Source organism: Anomaloglossus baeobatrachus, chromosome 8, assembly GCF_048569485.1.
Source record: "Anomaloglossus baeobatrachus isolate aAnoBae1 chromosome 8, aAnoBae1.hap1, whole genome shotgun sequence".
Lineage (NCBI taxonomy): Eukaryota > Metazoa > Chordata > Amphibia > Anura > Aromobatidae > Anomaloglossus > Anomaloglossus baeobatrachus.
Genome location: NC_134360.1, coordinates 52,882,976 through 52,902,617, shown reverse-complemented (window position 1 = coordinate 52,902,617; position 19,642 = coordinate 52,882,976). Strand labels below are relative to the sequence as shown.

At 47.0% G+C, this 19,642-nt stretch overlaps 1 protein-coding gene across 1 annotated transcript; it reads left to right on the top strand.

The window, feature by feature from the left end:
• Positions 1–18,153: 18,153 nt before the first annotated feature.
• Positions 18,154–19,095, top strand: LOC142250000 (olfactory receptor 5V1-like). Its single transcript, XM_075322064.1, has one exon. The coding sequence runs from the start codon at positions 18,154–18,156 to the stop codon at positions 19,093–19,095; it is 942 nt and encodes a 313-aa protein (XP_075178179.1).
• Positions 19,096–19,642: the final 547 nt, after the last annotated feature.

Sequence of the window (19,642 nt, the reverse complement as noted above, 5' to 3'; positions counted from 1 at the left end):
CTTATTTACATTTTAAGTATGTTCTTTTGAATAAATTCAATTTATGAAATAAGCTTAAAATACTGCGAGTTTACTCATGTTATGATATAATTACTAGAGTTGAGCGCGGTTCGCGGTTCGAGGTTCTCCAGTTCTAGGCTCGAGTGATTTTGGGGCCTGTTCTAGATCGAACTAGAACTCAAGCTTTTTGCAAAAGCTCGATAGTTCTAGAAACGTTTGAGAACGGTTCTAGCAGCAAAAAAACAGCTAATTCCTAGTTGGCTTTCCGCTGTAATAGTGTAAGTCACTCTGTGACTCACACTATTATGAAATTTCAGTGTATAGTGTGCGGGAACAGCGCATTCAGATCACTGCTGTTTGTATAATAGCGATCGCCATTTTTTTTTTTTCCCTTGTCTTCCTTCCCTAAGCGCGCGCGTGTAGTGGGGAGGGCCATTATGTCAGCCAATCCCAGACACACACACAGCTAAGTGGACTTTTAGCCAGAGAAGCAACGGCATGTGTGATAGGATGTCCATGTCACATGTCCCTGCATTATAAAAACGAGTATCTGCCCGTCCGGACGCCATTATCTCTTCTGCGTCCTTGGTGTCAGACATCACTGGCGCAGCTCCGTCCTTTGTCCTATCGCCGATACTGCTGTATGCGCTCCATACACAGCGCTGGACAGCATAGGGATAGCACTTTCTATCAGTCCTTTTAAGGGCTCGTACCGGCAGGGTCAGAGCCATAGGTGACAGGTCCTGAAAACAGAGACAGCATCTGTGTAGCTAAGGTCAGGGATTTCCTCGCTGCATTTCCCCATTAGGAGGGAATAGAAAGGCAGGCTTCCATTCCTCTACCCAGAGCCCCACAATCCTGGCACTGTACCCTCCTGCCCTCTGCACACTCCAACTCATTATAACTAAGCCATTATACTAGCAAACACTGAGTGTACCTAGTGGCATCCTAAACGTGGCTATTGGACGTCTGTATAGTCCCACTAGTGCACAGATATTTGCAGCACGTCTGCCTGCATTGCACACTCCAACTCATTATAACTAAGCCATTATTCTAGCAAACACTGAGTGTACCTAGTGTCATCCTAAACGTGGCTATTGGACTTCTGTATAGTCCCACTAGTGCACAGATATTTGCAGCACCTCTGCCTGCATTGCACACTCTAACTGATAGTGTTTGCTAGTATAATGGCTTAGTAACTATCAGTTGGAGTGTGCAATGCAGGCAGAGGTGTTGCAAATATCTGTGCACTAGTGGGACTATACAGAAGTCCAATAGCCACGTTTAGGATGACACTAAGTTCACTCAGTGTTTGCTAGTATAATGGCTTAGTAACTGAGTGAACTTAGTGTCATCCTAAACGTGGCTATTGGACTTCTGTATAGTCCCACTAGTGCACAGATATTTGCAGCACGTCTGCCTGCATTGCACACTCAAACTGATAGTTACTAAGCCATTATACTAGCAATTTATGCTGCCAGTTTAAGGGCCGTAGTTGCATTGTCAGGGATATTTATTCTTTATTATTCTGCTGTTAATAAAGCTAGACCACCGCTGCAATCTACACCACCTCTCAATTTTTACTACCACATTTTCAGTGCACAATCTTGTCGCAATCAACATGAGTGGCAAAATGACAGATGCTGGTGGAAAGGGGAAGAGGCGTGTTGGAAAAGGAAAAAAAGGGTTTGTCCGTGGGGAAGGTGGCAAAGCTCCATTATCATCTGCTGAAGATAGACCATCTACCAGCAAAAGTAAGATGTCTACTACTTACTGTGGACAATCCGATGTGCTCCCTTTTTTACGGACACGAACAACAGGAACAAAGGTAGATGATGGCCAAAAAAGGAAAATGCTTGAATGGATCTCAAGTGGTCCAACAAGTGCCCTCTCAGCCACTTCAAGTACCGCATCCAAAAAACACCAGTCCTCTGAGTTGTCATCCCAATCAAACTTGCTTTCTCCCAGCTCTGAAGTCTCCATCAGCCCTGCACAGTATGGTGGAACTGAGATGGCTGAGTCTGCAGAGCTGTTTAGTCACACTATAGCCTGGGAATCAGAGGTCTGCTCCCAAGCTACAGTGAGTACAGAACAGGAAATGGTCTGCAGTGATGCCCAGAACCTTTGTGACTCTGATTCAGGCCGTGAGGACCAAGTTTCTGAGCATAATGTTGACCCTTTGTCACAAACTGTAACACCTGTGGTTATAGACAATGAGGAACATACTGATGAAGATGAGACGCAGATACCCGATTGGGATGACAACTTAAATATTCGGTCAGGGCAAGAAGAGGCTCGGTCTGAGGGGGAGGGGAGTGCAAACACAACAATTGATGATGAAGTTCTAGATCCCACCTACTGTCAACCCACAGTCAGGCACTCGAGGAGGTCAACAGAGGTGGTGGAGGAGGATGCAACTGATGACGAAGTTACCTTGCGCCTTCCTGGACAGAGTCGGAGTACTGGTAGCACATCTACAACTGCATCCTCAGCCACCACTCTGCCTCTGAGCACTAGTCGGGGTGGATCAACAGGTCGCATGCCCTCTAAGCCTTGCCTAGCCTGGTCCTTTTTTGACATAGCAAAAGATCGCCCAAATTATGTGATCTGTAAAATTTGTCATGGTTCTCTTAGTAGAGGTCAAAACCTCAGCAGTTTGACAACTTCTTCCATGAATCGTCACATGAATAAATATCATATGTCCCGGTGGGAAGCTCACCGTGCTGCAATGCGGCCTAACGGAGCGAACCATCCACCGCCTGCCCCTTCCAGTGCATCCGCGCGCTCTTCATCTTCTAGGACTGTGGGGACAGCTGTCACACCTGTTTTTCCACGCACAACTTCCACCACTGAAACCGCAACAGGCAGTTTGCTTGGTAGGTCGTCAGTTGGTTTGGAAGGGGAAACAAGTGAGTGTGTACAGCTCTCTCAGACATCGATAGCACCAACGTTGGATGAAGGCAACAACATGTCTCCGCCTGCACTTTCCTCACAAACCTGCATTTTTCCAGGGACACCCTACTCAACACCGTCTACACACAGCAGCCAGATCTCTGTCCCTCAGATGTGGTCAAATAAAAGGCCACTTCCTGCGACCCATGACAAAGCTAAGAGGTTGACTCTATCCCTCTGTAAGCTGTTGGCTACCGAAATGCTGCCTTTCCGCCTAGTGGACACACAGAATTTTAGAGACCTTATGTCTGTCGCTGTGCCCCAGTACCAGATGCCTAGTCGCCACTACTTCTCTAAGAAAGGTGTGCCTGCGCTACACCAGCATGTCGCACACAACATCACCGCTTCCTTGAGAAACTCTGTGTGTCAACGGGTGCATTTCACCACCGATACTTGGACCAGTAAGCATGGACAGGGATGTTACATGTCGCTGACTGGGCACTGGGTAACTATGGTGATAGATAGTGAAGGGTCTGCTGCACAAGTCTTGCCGTCCCCACGACTTGAGTGTCAATCCTCTGTCTGTCCAAGTTCCGCCACTGCTTCTGAATCCTCCACCTCATCTGGGTCCTCCCCCTCTGCCCCAAGCCTGCCTGGTCAGGCCACCAGCGTTCTCACTGCGCAGAAGGAATCACGCACCCCTCATTACTATGCTGGCAGCAGAGCGCAACGGCATCAGGCGGTCTTTAGCTTGACATGTCTTGGGAATAGGAGTCACACAGCTGAGGGGTTGTGGTCAGCTCTGCGGTCCGAGTTTAATAAATGGTTGTCTCCACTCAACCTGCAGCCTGGTAAGGCCGTGTGCGACAATGCTGCAAACCTGGGTGCGGCCCTTCGCCTGGGCAAGGTGACACACGTACCTTGTATGGCTCACGTGTTGAACCTTGTCATCCAGCAATTTTTAACACACTATCCCGGCCTAGATGGCCTTCTGAACAGGGCACGAAAACTGTCTGCTCACTTCCGCCGTTCAACCACCGCTGCTGAGCGACTTGCATCGCTCCAGAAGTCTTTCGGCCTGCCGGTTCATCGCCTGAAATGCGATGTGGCGACACGCTGGGATTCAACTCTCCACATGTTACAGCGACTGTGGCAGCACCACCGAGCCCTGGTGCAATACGTCATGACGTATAGCCTGGGCCAACGAGATGCAGAGGTGGGGCAAATCACCCTGATGGAGTGGTCTCAGATCAAGGACCTATGCACCCTTCTGCACAGTTTCGACATGGCGACGAATATGTTTAGCGCTGACAATGCCATTATCAGCATGACAATTCCAGTCATTTACATGCTGGAGCACACGCTAAACACTATTCGGAGTCAGGGGGTGGGACAACAGGAAGGAGAGGAAGTACAGGAGGATTCATATGCGCAAGACACAACAACATCACCAAGGTCCAGACGTTCATCACGAACGCAGCAGGCATGGGACCATGGGGGACAGGGATCAACAAGGGCGCATAGTAGCAGGCTAAATATTGAGGAAGGTGCAGGAGAACATGAAGAAATGGAGGACGAACTGTCCATGGACATGGAAGACTCAGCGGATGAGGGAGACCTTGGTCAAATTTCTGTTGAAAGAGGTTGGGGGGAGATGTCAGAGGAAGAAAGAACGGTTAGCACCTCTATGCCACAAACACAGCGTGGACTTGGTCCGCATGGCTGCGCAAGACACATGAGTGCCTTCTTGTTGCACTACCTCCAACATGACCCTCGTATTGTCAAAATTAGAAGTGATGATGACTACTGGCTTGCCACACTATTAGATCCCCGGTACAAGTCCAAATTTTGTGACATAATTCCAGCCATAGAAAGGGACGCACGTATGCAGGAGTATCAGCAGAAGCTGTTACTCGATCTTAACTCGGCTTTCCCACCAAACAACCATGCAGGTGCAGGGAGTGAATCTCCCAGTTGTAACTTGACAAACATGGGACGGTCTCGTCATCTTCAACAGTCTACCCGTACCAGTAGGACCGTATCTGGTGCTGGTAACAGCAATTTTATGGAATCTTTTCATAATTTTTTTAGACCATCCTTTGCAAGGCCATCAGAGACAACAAGTCTGACACATAGTCAACGGCTGGAGAGGATGATACAGGAGTATCTCCAAATGAACATCGATGCCATGACTTTGCAAATGGAGACTTGCTCCTTTTGGGCTTCAAATCTAGAAAAATGGCCAGAGCTCTCCAGTTACGCCTTGGAGATTTTGTCGTGTCCAGCTGCCAGCGTTGTCTCTGAACGTGTCTTCAGTGCTGCTGGGTGTGTGCTGACAGATAAGCGCACGCGTCTGTCCAGTGACAATGTGGACAGACTAACGTTCATCAAAATGAACAAGTCATGGATCCACAAGGAATTTACTACCCCTGTGTCATCCTGGGGAGAGTAAAGGCTTGTGGATTTGGAATGTGCTTGATGCAAATCAAAACATCCTGTTTGCAACTAGGGCACAAGTGCTGCCACTGATAAGGTGTCTGTGTGGGGCCCAATTTTTGGAAAAAAAAGGGAGACTCCGCTTGGAGTCACCTTGCGGTGTTTTAGATGATTTTAGAAGGGCATGTCATGCCTATATCTGTGTGTCCTCCTCTTTTTCCTTGTCCAGCTCTTTTGTTTTCGCATGAGTATATGTCCTTGTCACTTTCCCATGTGTTTGTGTTGTGTTGTGAGTTGTTTGTCACCTTTTGGACACCTTTGAGGGTGTTTTCTAGGTGTTTTTATGTGTTTGTGATTGCCTGCCATTGTTTCCTATGCAGTTCGAGTTCGGTTCGCCGAACATTCGACGAGCCGAACTCGAACGGGACGTCCGTTCGGCGAACCGACCTCGAGCCGAACCGCGACCGGTTCGCTCATCTCTAATAATTACATAGGACGACACAATGGCCGCAACATTTAGGAAATTGTGTGTTGTTCTCTAATTTTGATCTCCAGTTTACATAGCTCCTACTAATAATTGTTACGTCCCAGTAAACTGTTAATAAATCTGACAATTTATCAGAGTTGAATGAACTATACGAAAGATGTCTATGAAGATTTTGTCTGTACCAGATGAAGGCAGCAATCCAGTGTAGAAACGCAATGTACAATATTTTATCAAGTCAATTTTAAATAAATCCGTTTCTACCTTTACCTTGGCTGGACAGAGCCTCCAGTTGTCAATTTTACTTTCTAAACCATTTACCAGAATGGGAACACATCCGGATGGGGCCATATATACCCGGATGGCAGTGGTTAAAGTTTAATGGGCTCCGGGGCAAAGTTCGCTCTGGGCCCTCCCCTCCACGTACACTGACACTTGGGGTACGGGATAATGACGTTGACACTTGGCTTTTACCCACAGCACCCAGGTTTCCCATGATCTGAAATCCCTCTATCAGCACCCAGCTTTCCTATGTTCTGATATCCATCTTGTCCTCGGCACCCAGCTTCCTCATGCTCTGCTATACATCTTTCACTCAGCACCCAGCTTTCCCATATCAGCACATGGGAAAGCTGGGTGCTGAGAGAAGATGTGTAGCAGAACTTGGGAAAGCTGGGTGCTGAGAGAAGATGTGTAGCAGAGCATGGGAAAGCTGGGTGCTGAGGGAAAGAGCCTTTTTCCCTCAGCACAATACGTTTCTATTGCATGCTTGTATCTTTGTCCCCCCTCATATATAGTTCTCCACATACTATGGCCCCCACATAGCCTTCCATATACTATAAAAGGTCCCACATAACCCGTCATATATTAGAATGCACCTCCATAGTCCTCCATGTATTATAATGCATTTCCCATAGTTATCCATGTATTATAATTCAACCCATAGTCCTCCATATATTATAATGCACCCCCCATCAGTCTGGCACGTAGATCCCATATATTGGGGAAAAGATTGACACTCCAACCATAATGCAAGGCATCTTAGAGTATAAATAATAGATAGCCAAGAGAAGAAAGGAAATAAGTAGCAGAAAAGCAGCGAAGGAGGGTGAGGGAAGGGAAGGTCTGAGGGGGAGGAAGGCCGTGGTGCTCCCAGGTGTGGCAGGCTAAGGTAGGAACCATGAGCGGGATTACTATCGGCTCAAGGGCCGAACAGTTCTAGGAACGCTTCAGTATCTTTGAAAAGGATCCAGGGCTGCCAAATTTTTAAGAATCTCTCACTGTCCCTTGTTGCCTCTGCTGACAAGTCCTCCATATAAAATATGGAGGCCAATTCCTGTTGCCATTCTTACAATGATGGAGGGATCGTCGTCCGCCAGTGCCTAGGGATCACCGAGCGAGCTGCTGTTAGACAAAATCTAAGCAGATCTCCCTTTTGTGTCTTAATAGAGCCAGGCAACATGGACAGCAACGAGATCTGTGGTGATAGTGTCACCGATTCTCCAGTAATTTTGGTGTATGTCTGAAACACCTCCAACCAGAAGGGCTTGATCAGCGAACACTCTCACCAAATATGTAGCATCGTCCCGGAGGCCCCCCCACACCGCCAACACAACTCTGACATAGACGGATAGATCTTACATAGCTTCACTGGATATTGGTACCATCTGGATAGAATTTTGTAGTTCTTTTCTTTTGCATAACCAGCTGTGGACATCTTATGGGTAAACAGGTAAGCTTTCTGCTTCTCCTCCTCAGTAAAAGTAGAGCCCAGTTCTGTCTCCCAGTTAGATATGAAATTTGGTCTGTGTCTGTATCCGGGGCCGCCTGACTCAGTAATTTGTAGATGACTGAAATTAAATAAGATTGAGGGTTTGTTTTTGCAAAAATCCCCACCAACGGAGTCGGAGAAATGTCATGTATGTGTTTCCAGTTTCTCTCTCGATTACAGACAAAGGAGTATAGTTGTCTATACTCAATCCAAGACAGCAAGTGCGGGGGGTCCAGGCCCTGCATGTCTCCGAAAGACATAATATCATTCCCTTTTAAAGCAAGATATACCCTAAAATCATCTTCCAACTTCCAGCGCAGAAAGGAGGAACGTGTGAATCCCGGGGAAAATTCCGGGTTAGAAAAAAATTGGGATGAGCAGAAGCGGAGGACCAGTCAAGGAGCCCCTCTGCCTCACCCGGTCCCACACTTTAAGCGTGGCCTTCATTAGAAAGTCAGCTGTAGGTAACCTCACCCCCTCACGTGGCTCCAGCCATGGACTCTCCAATTATTATAATGAATTTCCCATAGTTCTTCTTATATTATAATTCACCCCATAGTACTCCATATATTATACTGCACCACATAGTCCTCCATGTCCTCCATAGTCCTCCATGTATAAGGTAGCATCCATAGTCCTCCATATATTATAATGTAGCCCCCATAGTCCTATATTATAATGCAGCCCCATCAGGGCCAGATTAAGGTTGGTGGGGGCCCCTGGGCAGAAAATCTGGTGGGGGCCCAATAACGTTAACAATTTTAGCCGTAACAGTAGAGCACGCACTATAGCATTTAGATATAATTACTGCACCTCAGTCTCACATTCCCCCTTCTCAGCATACTGTGCCCTCCTCCATACTGTGCCCTCACACACCTTGCTGCCCCTTCTCTATACTGCACCTCAGTCTCACATTCCCCCTCCTCAGCATACTGTGCCCTCCATACTGTGCCCTCACACTGGCCACCATGCTGCCCCTTCTCTATACTGCCTATGTCCTTCACTATCCAGTCACTATACTGTACCTCCGTCTCACATTCCCCCGCCTCAGCATACTGTGCCCTCCATACTGAGCCCTCACACTGGCCACCATGCCGCCCCTTCTCTATACTGCTTATCCCCCACCACTACCCAGTCTCTATTCTATGCCCCTCACACTTTTCTTTCCCAATACTGTCTACTTACAATTTTCTCCCACCATACTGCTGCCTCACACTTTCCAATGGTGCCCCTTTGATAAATATGCAAATATGCCGCATGCCCCCCAAAGGTACGCCCCTGCACAGTGTACAGGAAAATACATGACTGGTACACGCAGGGCCGGCTCCAGGTTTTTGTGGGCCCTGGGCGAAAGAGTCTCAGTGGGCCCCATCCACACACAGACATGCACAGATACATACACATACAGGCATACGTACACATATATATTTAAAGAGAAATTCACAAAAACACATATAAACAGACATAAATCTAGACACAGTCATATACACTGACATACATAGATGACATACACACATCATACACAGATACACATCATACATGCACACACAGACACATTTTTATATTTTTATATATATTTTTAATATTGGGAAGCCAGCAACAGTCTCATTCACCTCCCCGCTTGTCTCCATCCAACTCCTCCTGGGCATGTGTCTGTGCCACGCTGATTGGTGGCAGTCACTAACAGACATGGCCGCACATAGAGCACACTAACACCGATGTATATACACATCACATGAGAGGCTGGGGACATACACATTACTGGGGGGGCATAAATATTACTAAGGAAAGGGGTATGGAGCAATGGGGGGCATACAGCTCTAGAGGGGGGCAGTGGCTCTGAGGTGGGGGGACAAACAGCTCTGAGGTGGGGGGGTGACATGCAGCTCTTAGGGTATACAGCTCTGGGGTGGAAGGGACATACAACTCTGGGGGTATAGTATTATGCAGCCTCAATATTCCTCCATATAGTATTATGCAGCCCCGATATGGCATTATGCAGCCCTGATATGGCATTATGCAGCCCCGATATGGCATTATGCAGCCCCGATATGGCATTATGCAGCCCCCATATGGCATTATGCAGCCCTCATATGGCATTATGCAGCCCCCATATGGCACTATGCAGCCCCCATATGGCACTATGCAGCCCCCATATGGCACTATGCAGCCCCCATATTATAATAAGCAGTCCTCATATAGTACAATGCAGACCCATATAGCAGTAGGCACCCTCATGTAGTATACAGCCCCCATATGGCACTATGCAGCCCCCATATGGCACTATGCAGCCCCATATTACAATAAGCAGTCCTCATATAGTACAATGCAGACCCATATAGCAGTAGGCACCCTCATGTAGTATACAGCCCCCATATAGCACAATGCAGACCCATATAGCATTAGGCACCCTCATGTAGTACACAGCCCCTATATAGCACAGTGCAGACCCAGATAGCATTAGGCATCCTCACGTAGTACACAGCCCCTATATAGCACAGTGCAGAGCCAATAGCATTAGGCATCCTCACATAGTACACAGCCCCTATATAGCACAGAGCAGACCAGATAATATTAAGCACCTTCACATAGTACACAGCCCCTATATAGCACAGTGCAGACCCTGATAGCATTAGGCATCCTCATGTAGTATACAGCCCCTATATAGCACAGTGCAGAGCCAGTTAGCATTAGGCACCCTCATGTAGTATACAGCCAGTATATAGCACAGTGCAGAGAACCAGATAGCAATAGGCATCCTCATGTAGTGTACAGCCGCCATATCATTTAATGTACCCCCATGGTCGTCTGGCCACAGTGATTGTACATACTGACTTCTCCTCGTTCCCCCGCTGCTCCGGTCTCCTCGGCGCGTCCATTGCTGTTGTTCGACCTATCAGCAGGCGCGCAGTGATGACGTCACCGAGCTCCGCTGCAGAGCTGTCAGATTGCCAACAGAGACAGTGAGGAGAATCATGAGAGAGAGCCGCCCAATCTCATCATTGCTCTCAATTGTATCGGCAACTGCGATGCCGATACAATTGAAAGTGCGATCCTCGGCGGGGGGGAGGCTGGTGACAGCGCTAGCACCGGGCCCCCTGACTAGCGGTACGCCACTCCTGCCACCGCGATTGGGCCCCCCGACAGCTCAGGGCCCCAGCATTTGACCGGGTTTACTGTGATACAGACACCAGATGTTATACAATATACACATTATATGCCATCTGATGTGTGTACACAGTATATCACACTGCTCTGTACACTGGATGTGGTATACCATGTACACAGTATATCACACTGCTCTGTACACTGGATGTGGTATACCATGTACACAGTATATCACACTGCTCTGTACACTGGATGTGGTATACCATGTACACAGTATATCACACTACTCTGTACACTGGATGTGATATATAATGTACACAGTATATCACACTGCTCTGTACACTGGATGTGGTATACCATGTACACAGTATATCACACTGCTCTGTACACTGGATGTGATATATAATGTACACAGTATATCACACTGCTCTGTACACTGGATGTGGTATCCCATGTACACAGTATATCACACTACTCTGTACACTGGATGTGGTATACCATGTACACAGTATATCACACTGCTCTGTACACTGGATGTGGTATACCATGTACATAGTATATCACACTACTCTGTACACTGGATGTGGTATACCATGTACACAGTATATCACACTGCTCTGTACACTGGATGTGGTATACCATGTACACAGTATATCACACTACTCTGTACACTGGATGTGGTATACCATGTACACAGTATATCACACTGCTCTGTACACTGGATGTGATATATAATGTACACAGTATATCACACTACTATGTACACTGGATGTGGTATCCCATGTACACAGTATATCACACTGCTCTGTACACTGGATGTGATATATAATGTACACTGGATGTGATATATAATGTACACAGTATATCACACTGCTCTGCACACTGGATGTGGTATATAATGTACACAGTATATCACACTGCTCTGTACACTGGATGTGGTATATAATGTACACAGTATATCACACTGCTCTGCACACTGGATGTGGTATACCATGTACACAGTATATCACACTGCTCTGTACACTGGATGTGATAAATAATGTACACAGTATATCACACTGCTCTGTACACTGGATGTGATATATAATGTACACAGTATATCACACTACTCTGTACACTGGATGTGATATACCATGTACACAGTATATCACACTGCTCTGTACACTGGATGTGATATATAATGTACACAGTATATCACACTACTCTGTACACTGGATGTGGTATCCCATGTACACAGTATATCATACTGCTCTGTACACTGGATGTGATATATAATGTACACAGTATATCACACTGCTCTGTACACTGGATGTGGTATATAATGTACACAGTATATCACACTACTCTGTACACTGGATGTGGTATATAATGTACACAGTATATCACACTGCTCTGTACACTGGATGTGGTATATAATGTACACAGTATATCACACTGCTCTGTACACTGGATGTGGTATACCATGTACACAGTATATCACACTGCTCTGTACACTGGATGTGATATATAATGTACACAGTATATCACACTGCTCTGTACACTGGATGTGGTATCCCATGTACACAGTATATCACACTGCTCTGTACACTGGATGTGATATATAATGTACACAGTATATCACACTGCTCTGTACACTGGATGTGGTATACCATGTACACAGTATATCACACTGCTCTGTACACTGGATGTGATATATAATGTACACAGTATATCACACTGCTCTGTACACTAGATGTGGTATATACACAGATATACAATGCCCTGCACTGATCACACCTGGGCCTACAGGACCTCACATATTCTATATGTAATATGGGCCATATAGTGTAATGTGTGCTGCAGGCTCAGATGTGATCAGTGCAGGATTCTGTGTAGTGATGTCTCTGCTGAAGATCAGTGTGAGTTATTGCAGGGGAGGGATGAGGCCGATGACCCGGCACTGACAGCCCGACCTGATCTGCAGCAGCTCACACTCCTGCAATAACTCACACTGATCCCGCCGGCAGAGCTGCCGCTGACACTATGAAATCCCGTCCTGCTCCCTCCTCACTGCAGCCTCCTGCCCGCACCATGATGGATGACGTCACTCACCATCATCCACCAAGGCCTCGGCTCCGGTCCTCCCACAAGCTCCTGTACGGCACTAAGGCTACTTTCACACATCCGGTTTGAGCCCTGCGGCTCAATCCGGCTGTGAAAACTATGCAACGGATGCGGTGAAAACACCGCATCCTTTGCATAAGTTTTTACATGCGGCCGGTCCGGTTTTTTCCGGTTGCGGCATGCTACTGAGCATGCGCAGTGGAAAATACCGCATGCGGCGACCGGATGCGGTTTTTTTCCGCATCGCGCCGCATCCGGCCTCCATAGGGATGCATTGAAAAATGCGCCGCAGCGGCCGGATGCGGCGCGATGCGGTGTTTTTTGCCGGAGCAAAAAACGTTGCAGGGTACGTTCGATCCGGCCGCCGCATCGGCTACATCTGCCGCATGCGGCAAAAACCGGACCGAACGCAAGCCCCTGCGGCACAATGCGGCACTAATGTAAGTCAATGCAAAAAAAAAACGCAATCGGCGTTACAAAAGCCGGTTGCGGTTTTTCTGCAGAACGCCGTATTGTGCCGCAGAGCAAAAATCCGGATGTGTGAAAGTACCCTAAGAAGCAGCAGGCGCGCGGTGACGTCATCCTTGCAGACTCAGCCCACACAGCATGCAGTGGGCGTGTCTGCAGCATAGTGACGGCCAGATTGAAATTCTCTTAAAGGTACAGTGTGGTCCTGAACCTTAATAAAATGGCGCTCACACTGATGGTGGTGGGGGCCCCCTCAGAAGCTCTTGTGGTGGGGGCCCCTGGGCTGAAGCCCCGCCTGCCCCGCCTATAATCCGGCCCTGAGCCCCATAATACCTTCATCTTGTATTATGCAGCTCCATATTCTTCCATGTATAATGCACCCCTATATTCCATGTATAAGGTGTCCTTCATTTTATATTATGCAGCCTCATACTCCTCCATGTATAATGCACCCCTATAGTCCATGTATAAGGTGTCCTTCACATTGTATAATGCATCCCCATAGACCTTCATGTACAATGCAGCCCCATAGACTTCCATGTATAATGCATTCCTATGGTCCATGTATAAAATGTCCTTCATGTTGTATTATGCAGCCCCTAGGCCTCCATATATAATGCAGCCCCCCAGGCCTCCATATAAAATGTAAGCCCCAGGCCTTCATGTATAATGCAGCCCCCTAGGCCTCCATGTATAATGCAGCCACTCGGGCCTCCATGTATAATACAGCCCCTTTGGCCGCCATGTATAATGCAGCCCCACCGGGCCTCCATGTATAATACAGCCCCCTAGGCCTCCATGTATAATGCAGCCCCCTCAGGCCTCTAGCCACCGTGTACTCACTGATTTAAAAAAAATAAATAAATAACCAACAAGTGCTCACCTCTCTCTTCGTTCCACCATTGCTCTGTCATCACCTCTCTCCTTATTCCACCACTACTCTGTCCTTACCGCTCTCCTTTGTTCCTCCACTGCTCTGGTCAGCGTCCTCCTGTCCTGCACTCTGCATGCCTCAGCATAGCAGTCACACAGGAGGGACGTCAACACGCAGGCACAGGGGGAGAATTATAGAGCGGCACGCACCCACGATGCTTTTTCATTGCTGTGTGCAATGACGATGGAGGAGGCCCGATGCCGCTACTGCTGACACCAGGCAGGGGGGCCCGGTGTCAGCGACGGCACCGGGTCATATAGCGACCGCGTGGTCTGCGACAAAACAGTTCCGCTCCTCTCTCACAGAAAGGAGCTGGATTCTGAACTGCAGGGTGGCCGCCGGGCCCCTAACCTGCCGGACCCGGTCGCAATGGCGACCTCTGCGACCGCGATCATTACGTCCCTGCCAGATGGGGCCTAGGATGAGGAGATATGTACCATTATGGGGTGTAGGATGGGGGACATATTTACTAAGATTAGGGACATATTTACCAGGATGGGAACATATATACCAAGATGGGGGGACATAATTATCAGAATGGGGGAAATGGCACCTCATGGCAAAGAATTCTCTGAGGATGTGAAAAAAATAATTTTTGCTCTACATAAAGATGGCCGAGGCTATAAGAAGATAGCCAACACTCTGAAACTGAGCTGCAGCACGGGAGCCAAGACCATACAGCGCTTTAACAAGACAAGTTCCACTCAGAACAGGCCTCGTCATGGTCGACCAATGAAGATGGGGTTACGGGGGGACCGGCAGATTAGGACCAAGGGTATATATCCCAATCGCCAGTCGGGGCCCACCGTGCTCCAGATGGTAATGGAGCTGCTGGCACCATGTGGGTTAGGCGGAGACTAAAGAGCTGATGACCCAGAGATAACCCAGGAGACCTGGGAACCGGTCACGTGTGTAAGGACACGTCAGACCGGAAGACAACCCAGTTAGCGTTTCGGTGGAGCGGGCGCTACTCCGACCACGTGTGAAGGGAACACGTCAGGCCGGGTGGTGACCAGTTAGCGTTGACCGAAAAGACCACTGCGACAGCGCCCTGTCGGCCACGTGTGAAAGACACGTCAGGCCGAGCGGTCCTTCGATTAGCGTTTCTGGTCACCACTCGACTGGCCATGTGTGTGAAGGACACGTCAGACCAGGTAGTCACACCAGTAGCATTTGACTGGGAAGCCGAAGAGGGAAATAGGGTTCACACACCCAATCCAGGAACACCCTGTTAACGCCGCACAATCGGACCGGTGACGCAGCAAGTATGCTGTCCGTGTGCGTAGGAGGCACAAACGGACAAGTAATGCAGCAACCGCAGTCCAGTTAACGCCACTGGACTGCTATAGCACTACTGGAACGGCAGCAAGGAAGCACGGTGCCTGACCCTGATGTGCTGAGCCACGAATCTTGGCGTGACAGGCACCGTTCGCCTAGCCCTACCTACCACTTCCAACAAGGCTTATGCCACCATGAACTCTAAGTGAAGACTGCGTGCCTCCATGTTGTCTCCAGCCCCTTTTATAACCTGGGTCCGCCCCAAAGCCAGGGTGGAACCACCAAGGTCCAATAGCAGAGTGCCATGTCATCAGTGACGTCACCAGCGGCCTATCCGGAACCGCCATGTCATTGATGACCTCATGGCAGCCACGCCACAAACACCTCACCAGTCATCGTCTGACGACCAATGGTGAGGTGCCAGATCATAGGGGCGTGCCTCTGCGAGCCAGTCCGGAGTGGCCACATCATCAGGACACCTGACACCCTCTTCCCTATCAGGACTTGCCACCTCACAGACATGCTCAGTGAGGTCCTTACCGGACCTAGCCTCTAATGCACTAAGTGCCTGAGCATGCTCAGTAGCCTGAACAACAGTCTCGGAAATCAGACTATCTGCCTGATGCACTAAGTGTAGGAGCATGCTCAGTAGCCTGAACCAAAGACTTAGCCTCAGAAATGGCACTTTCAGGTTGAGCATGCTCTTGAGGCGAAACACTGGACTTAGACTCTGGCTGGGGTAAATCGAGGCGCACATGCGCACTAGCCGCCTCTCCACACTTAGACGTGGAGGAGGAAGCAGCCAGCTGGACGACCCGAGGCACGGCCAAAAATGGCAGTCGGCGCCTGGGTGCAACAGGAACCGCAGCAGGCTGTTTGCGGCTCTGGCGGCGCCGATTCGGAACAGATGGGTGTACGTGCTCAGCATCATATCCAGAGTTTGTACTATATTTTCAAAATAGACTTATTATAATAGTTATATTCTTGTACATAGGGGGCAGTATTATAGTAGTTATATTCTTGTAGATAGGGGCAGTATTATAGTAGTTATATTCTTGTACATAGGGGCAGTATTATAGTAGTTATATTCTTGTACATAGGGGCAGTATTATAGTAGTTATATTCTTGTACATAGGGGACAGTATTATAGTAGTTATATTCTTGTAGATAGGGGCAGTATTATAGTAGTTATATTCTTGTACATAGGGGCAGTATTATAGTAGTTATATTCTTGTACATAAGGGTAGTATTATAGTAGTTATATTCTTGTACATAGGGGACAGTATTATAGTAGTTATATTCTTGTAGATAGGGGCAGTATTATAGTAGTTATATTCTTGTACATAGGGGCAGTATTATAGTAGTTATATTCTTGTACATAGGGGTAGTATTATAGTAGTTATATTCTTGTACATAGGGGACAGTATTATAGTAGTTATATTCTTGTATATAGGAGCAGTATTATAGTAGTTATATTCTTGAACATGGAGCAGCATTATAGTATTTATATTCTTGTACATGGGGCAGTATTATAGTAGTTACGGTATATGTTTTTACATAGAGGGCAGAATTATAGTAGTTATATTCTAATGGTTGCACCAATTCTGGGGCGGCTGCGGGCTGCTATGTTTAGGCTGGGGAGGGTCCAATAACCATGGGCCTTCTCAGACTGAGAATATCAGTCCCTTACTATCAGCTTATTCTTCGTTAGGTATCAAAATTGAGGGAGACCCTATGTTTTTATAATTATTTATTTTTAACAAAAAAAAAAATGATTGGGGTCCCTTGTATGTTGACACACAGCCAAGATAACATACAAAGCTAGGGGCTGCAAGTTGTAGGTGTCTGGCTTATTTACACTGGGTATCAAAATACTGGGACCTGCACCATTTTTTCCAATTATGTATTTATTTTTACACTCAACTTCGAGGACACAACCAGCTAGTGTGAGGGCAACCAATCACAGACGCCGGCACAGAGGTTGGGCGGTGGAAGCAGGACTGCAACTAACCACAGACACTGTTACCAAGGGTGGCTGGGAGAAACAGCACTGCAACCAATCACAGACACAGTTAGGGAGGGTGGGCGGGGAAAAGTACATATTCATGAGCTTTAATGATTGGACCACAAAGCAGTGTGACAGCTGTGGGGAAACTCACTAAGTATAATTTTCCTGCTTTAATCTCTGTAATACTCTGACAACATTATTCCCAGAAACCAACAGTGAGTCCGAAATGCAACCAGGCATCTTCCCCATGTTGTTTCCATTCAGTTTCAACACTTTTCCTTCCAGTTTCCCAGCCCTCCCAGACCTCCAAGGACCTCTGGAAAATTTTACCATTGACATGCATTAAATTTGTTATTTGGTAGGAATACACGAATAACAGAAATTATTAGGCACGAAGAATCTGAACTTGAATATTTGAGCATTCGCCCAGCTCTAATTATAATTAATGCTCTGAGGCTTTGTAAAATTGCCTTGTTATTCGCAGTGTTTTACATCTCCTGGGAGGACGAAGATCTGGATCTCTCTATATTAGTCAGGCAGCAATAGCTCCACTTGATCAATATGAAACCTTCAGGCGACCTCTTGTGTCCTCAAGTTCTTGCTACTTACTGATCTCTCTTTGACCCACATTATTCAGCATTTTAGGCATCGGAATTACTTTGATAAAAGTAATGACAAATTTCACCAAAGTGACTGAATTTATTCTCATCGGCCTTTCAGATTATCCTCACAACTTATACCTTATCTTCATTGTCTTCTTCTTCATCTATCTCTTGACGGTCATCACAAACGTCCTAATCATTGTTTTCGTCTTCACCGACTCCCAACTTCACACACCAATGTACTTCTTTCTCGGAAACTTGGCCTTTATAGATGTCTCCTACTCTTCAGTGACGGCTCCTAAAATGCTTCTTGACTTGGTCATCAAGAACCACTCAATATCTTTACCGGCCTGCACAACCCAAGTCTTCTTCTTCATCTACCTGGCCAGTGCGGAGCTCTTCTTGCTTTCTAGCATGTCGTATGACAGATACATTGCCATCTGCCACCCCCTGCGCTACACCCAGATCATGTCCTGGATGGTTTGTACCCAGATGGCATCTGGGGTTTGGGTTCTTGCGTTCCTTTATTCACTAGTCCACACTTTATTCACGCTCAGGTTGACCTTTTGTGGTCCAAACACCATCCATAACTTCTTCTGTGACCTTCCTCATTTGTACCAGATCTCTTGTACTGATACTTTAATAAACATTGTAGTCATATTTACTGTTGGTGGAATCCTTGGAATCGGGGCTTTTGCCATCATATTTGTCCCCTACTTTCGCATCTTCAGCACCGTTCTGAGGATCCAGACCAGTCATGGAAAGCTTAAAGCCTTCTCTACCTGCACTTCTCATCTTACCGTGGTGTTTATTTTCTACGGTTCTGTTATCTTTATCTATTTTGTGCCCACCACTAGCAATTTCTTTACTCTTAACAAGGTGGTGTCCGTGATATATGCCCTCATTAACCCTTTACTGAATCCTCTGATCTACAGTATCAGAAACAAAGACCTGAAGGATGCTGTCAAGAGAGCCGTCTATCCATACATGCGAAAAGATGACCATCTGTGATGGGTCTTCCTTTTTACTGTTACGCTTTCCTTAAAAGTCGAGAAGACATTTTAGCAGTTGAATGCATGGAATCAGGGCACTAGCATAGTGACCATACAGGAAGGTCTATTGAGACAGTGAGGCCTAGCTTAGGTTGAAGCCATATCACATAGGCAGTGGGAACCTCTCATAACCCTCTAAACCTGAAACACAAGTTTAGCGATTTCCCTATGTACTAAATCCTCCTGTCCCATGATGGGGGTGCCACGGTGAGAAGACAGGAGGGGTCCTAATTCTTATGCTAAAGCACAGACAAGTGATCTACTGAGTCTTTGTTTTGCACCAAAGAACCAATACTTTATGATCTACTGTTTTTATTCCCCCATTGATATTATTACATGATGTTAGTGGTAGTAGTCACTTATGTACCCCCAGTCTGGTCTCTTATTTGAAGCACTGATGCTTACAGAACATTACTTTTTGCAGAACAGGACTTAAAATGCTATTAAAAAAACCCTTAAAAAAAATTTACAATTACGTTTTATTAAAATGTTTACATTGCTTGGCT

Coding starts and splice junctions, on each gene's coding strand:
- LOC142250000 (XM_075322064.1), top strand. CDS start 18,154: ATGACAAATTTCACCAAAGTGACTGAATTTATTCTCATCGGCCTTTCA.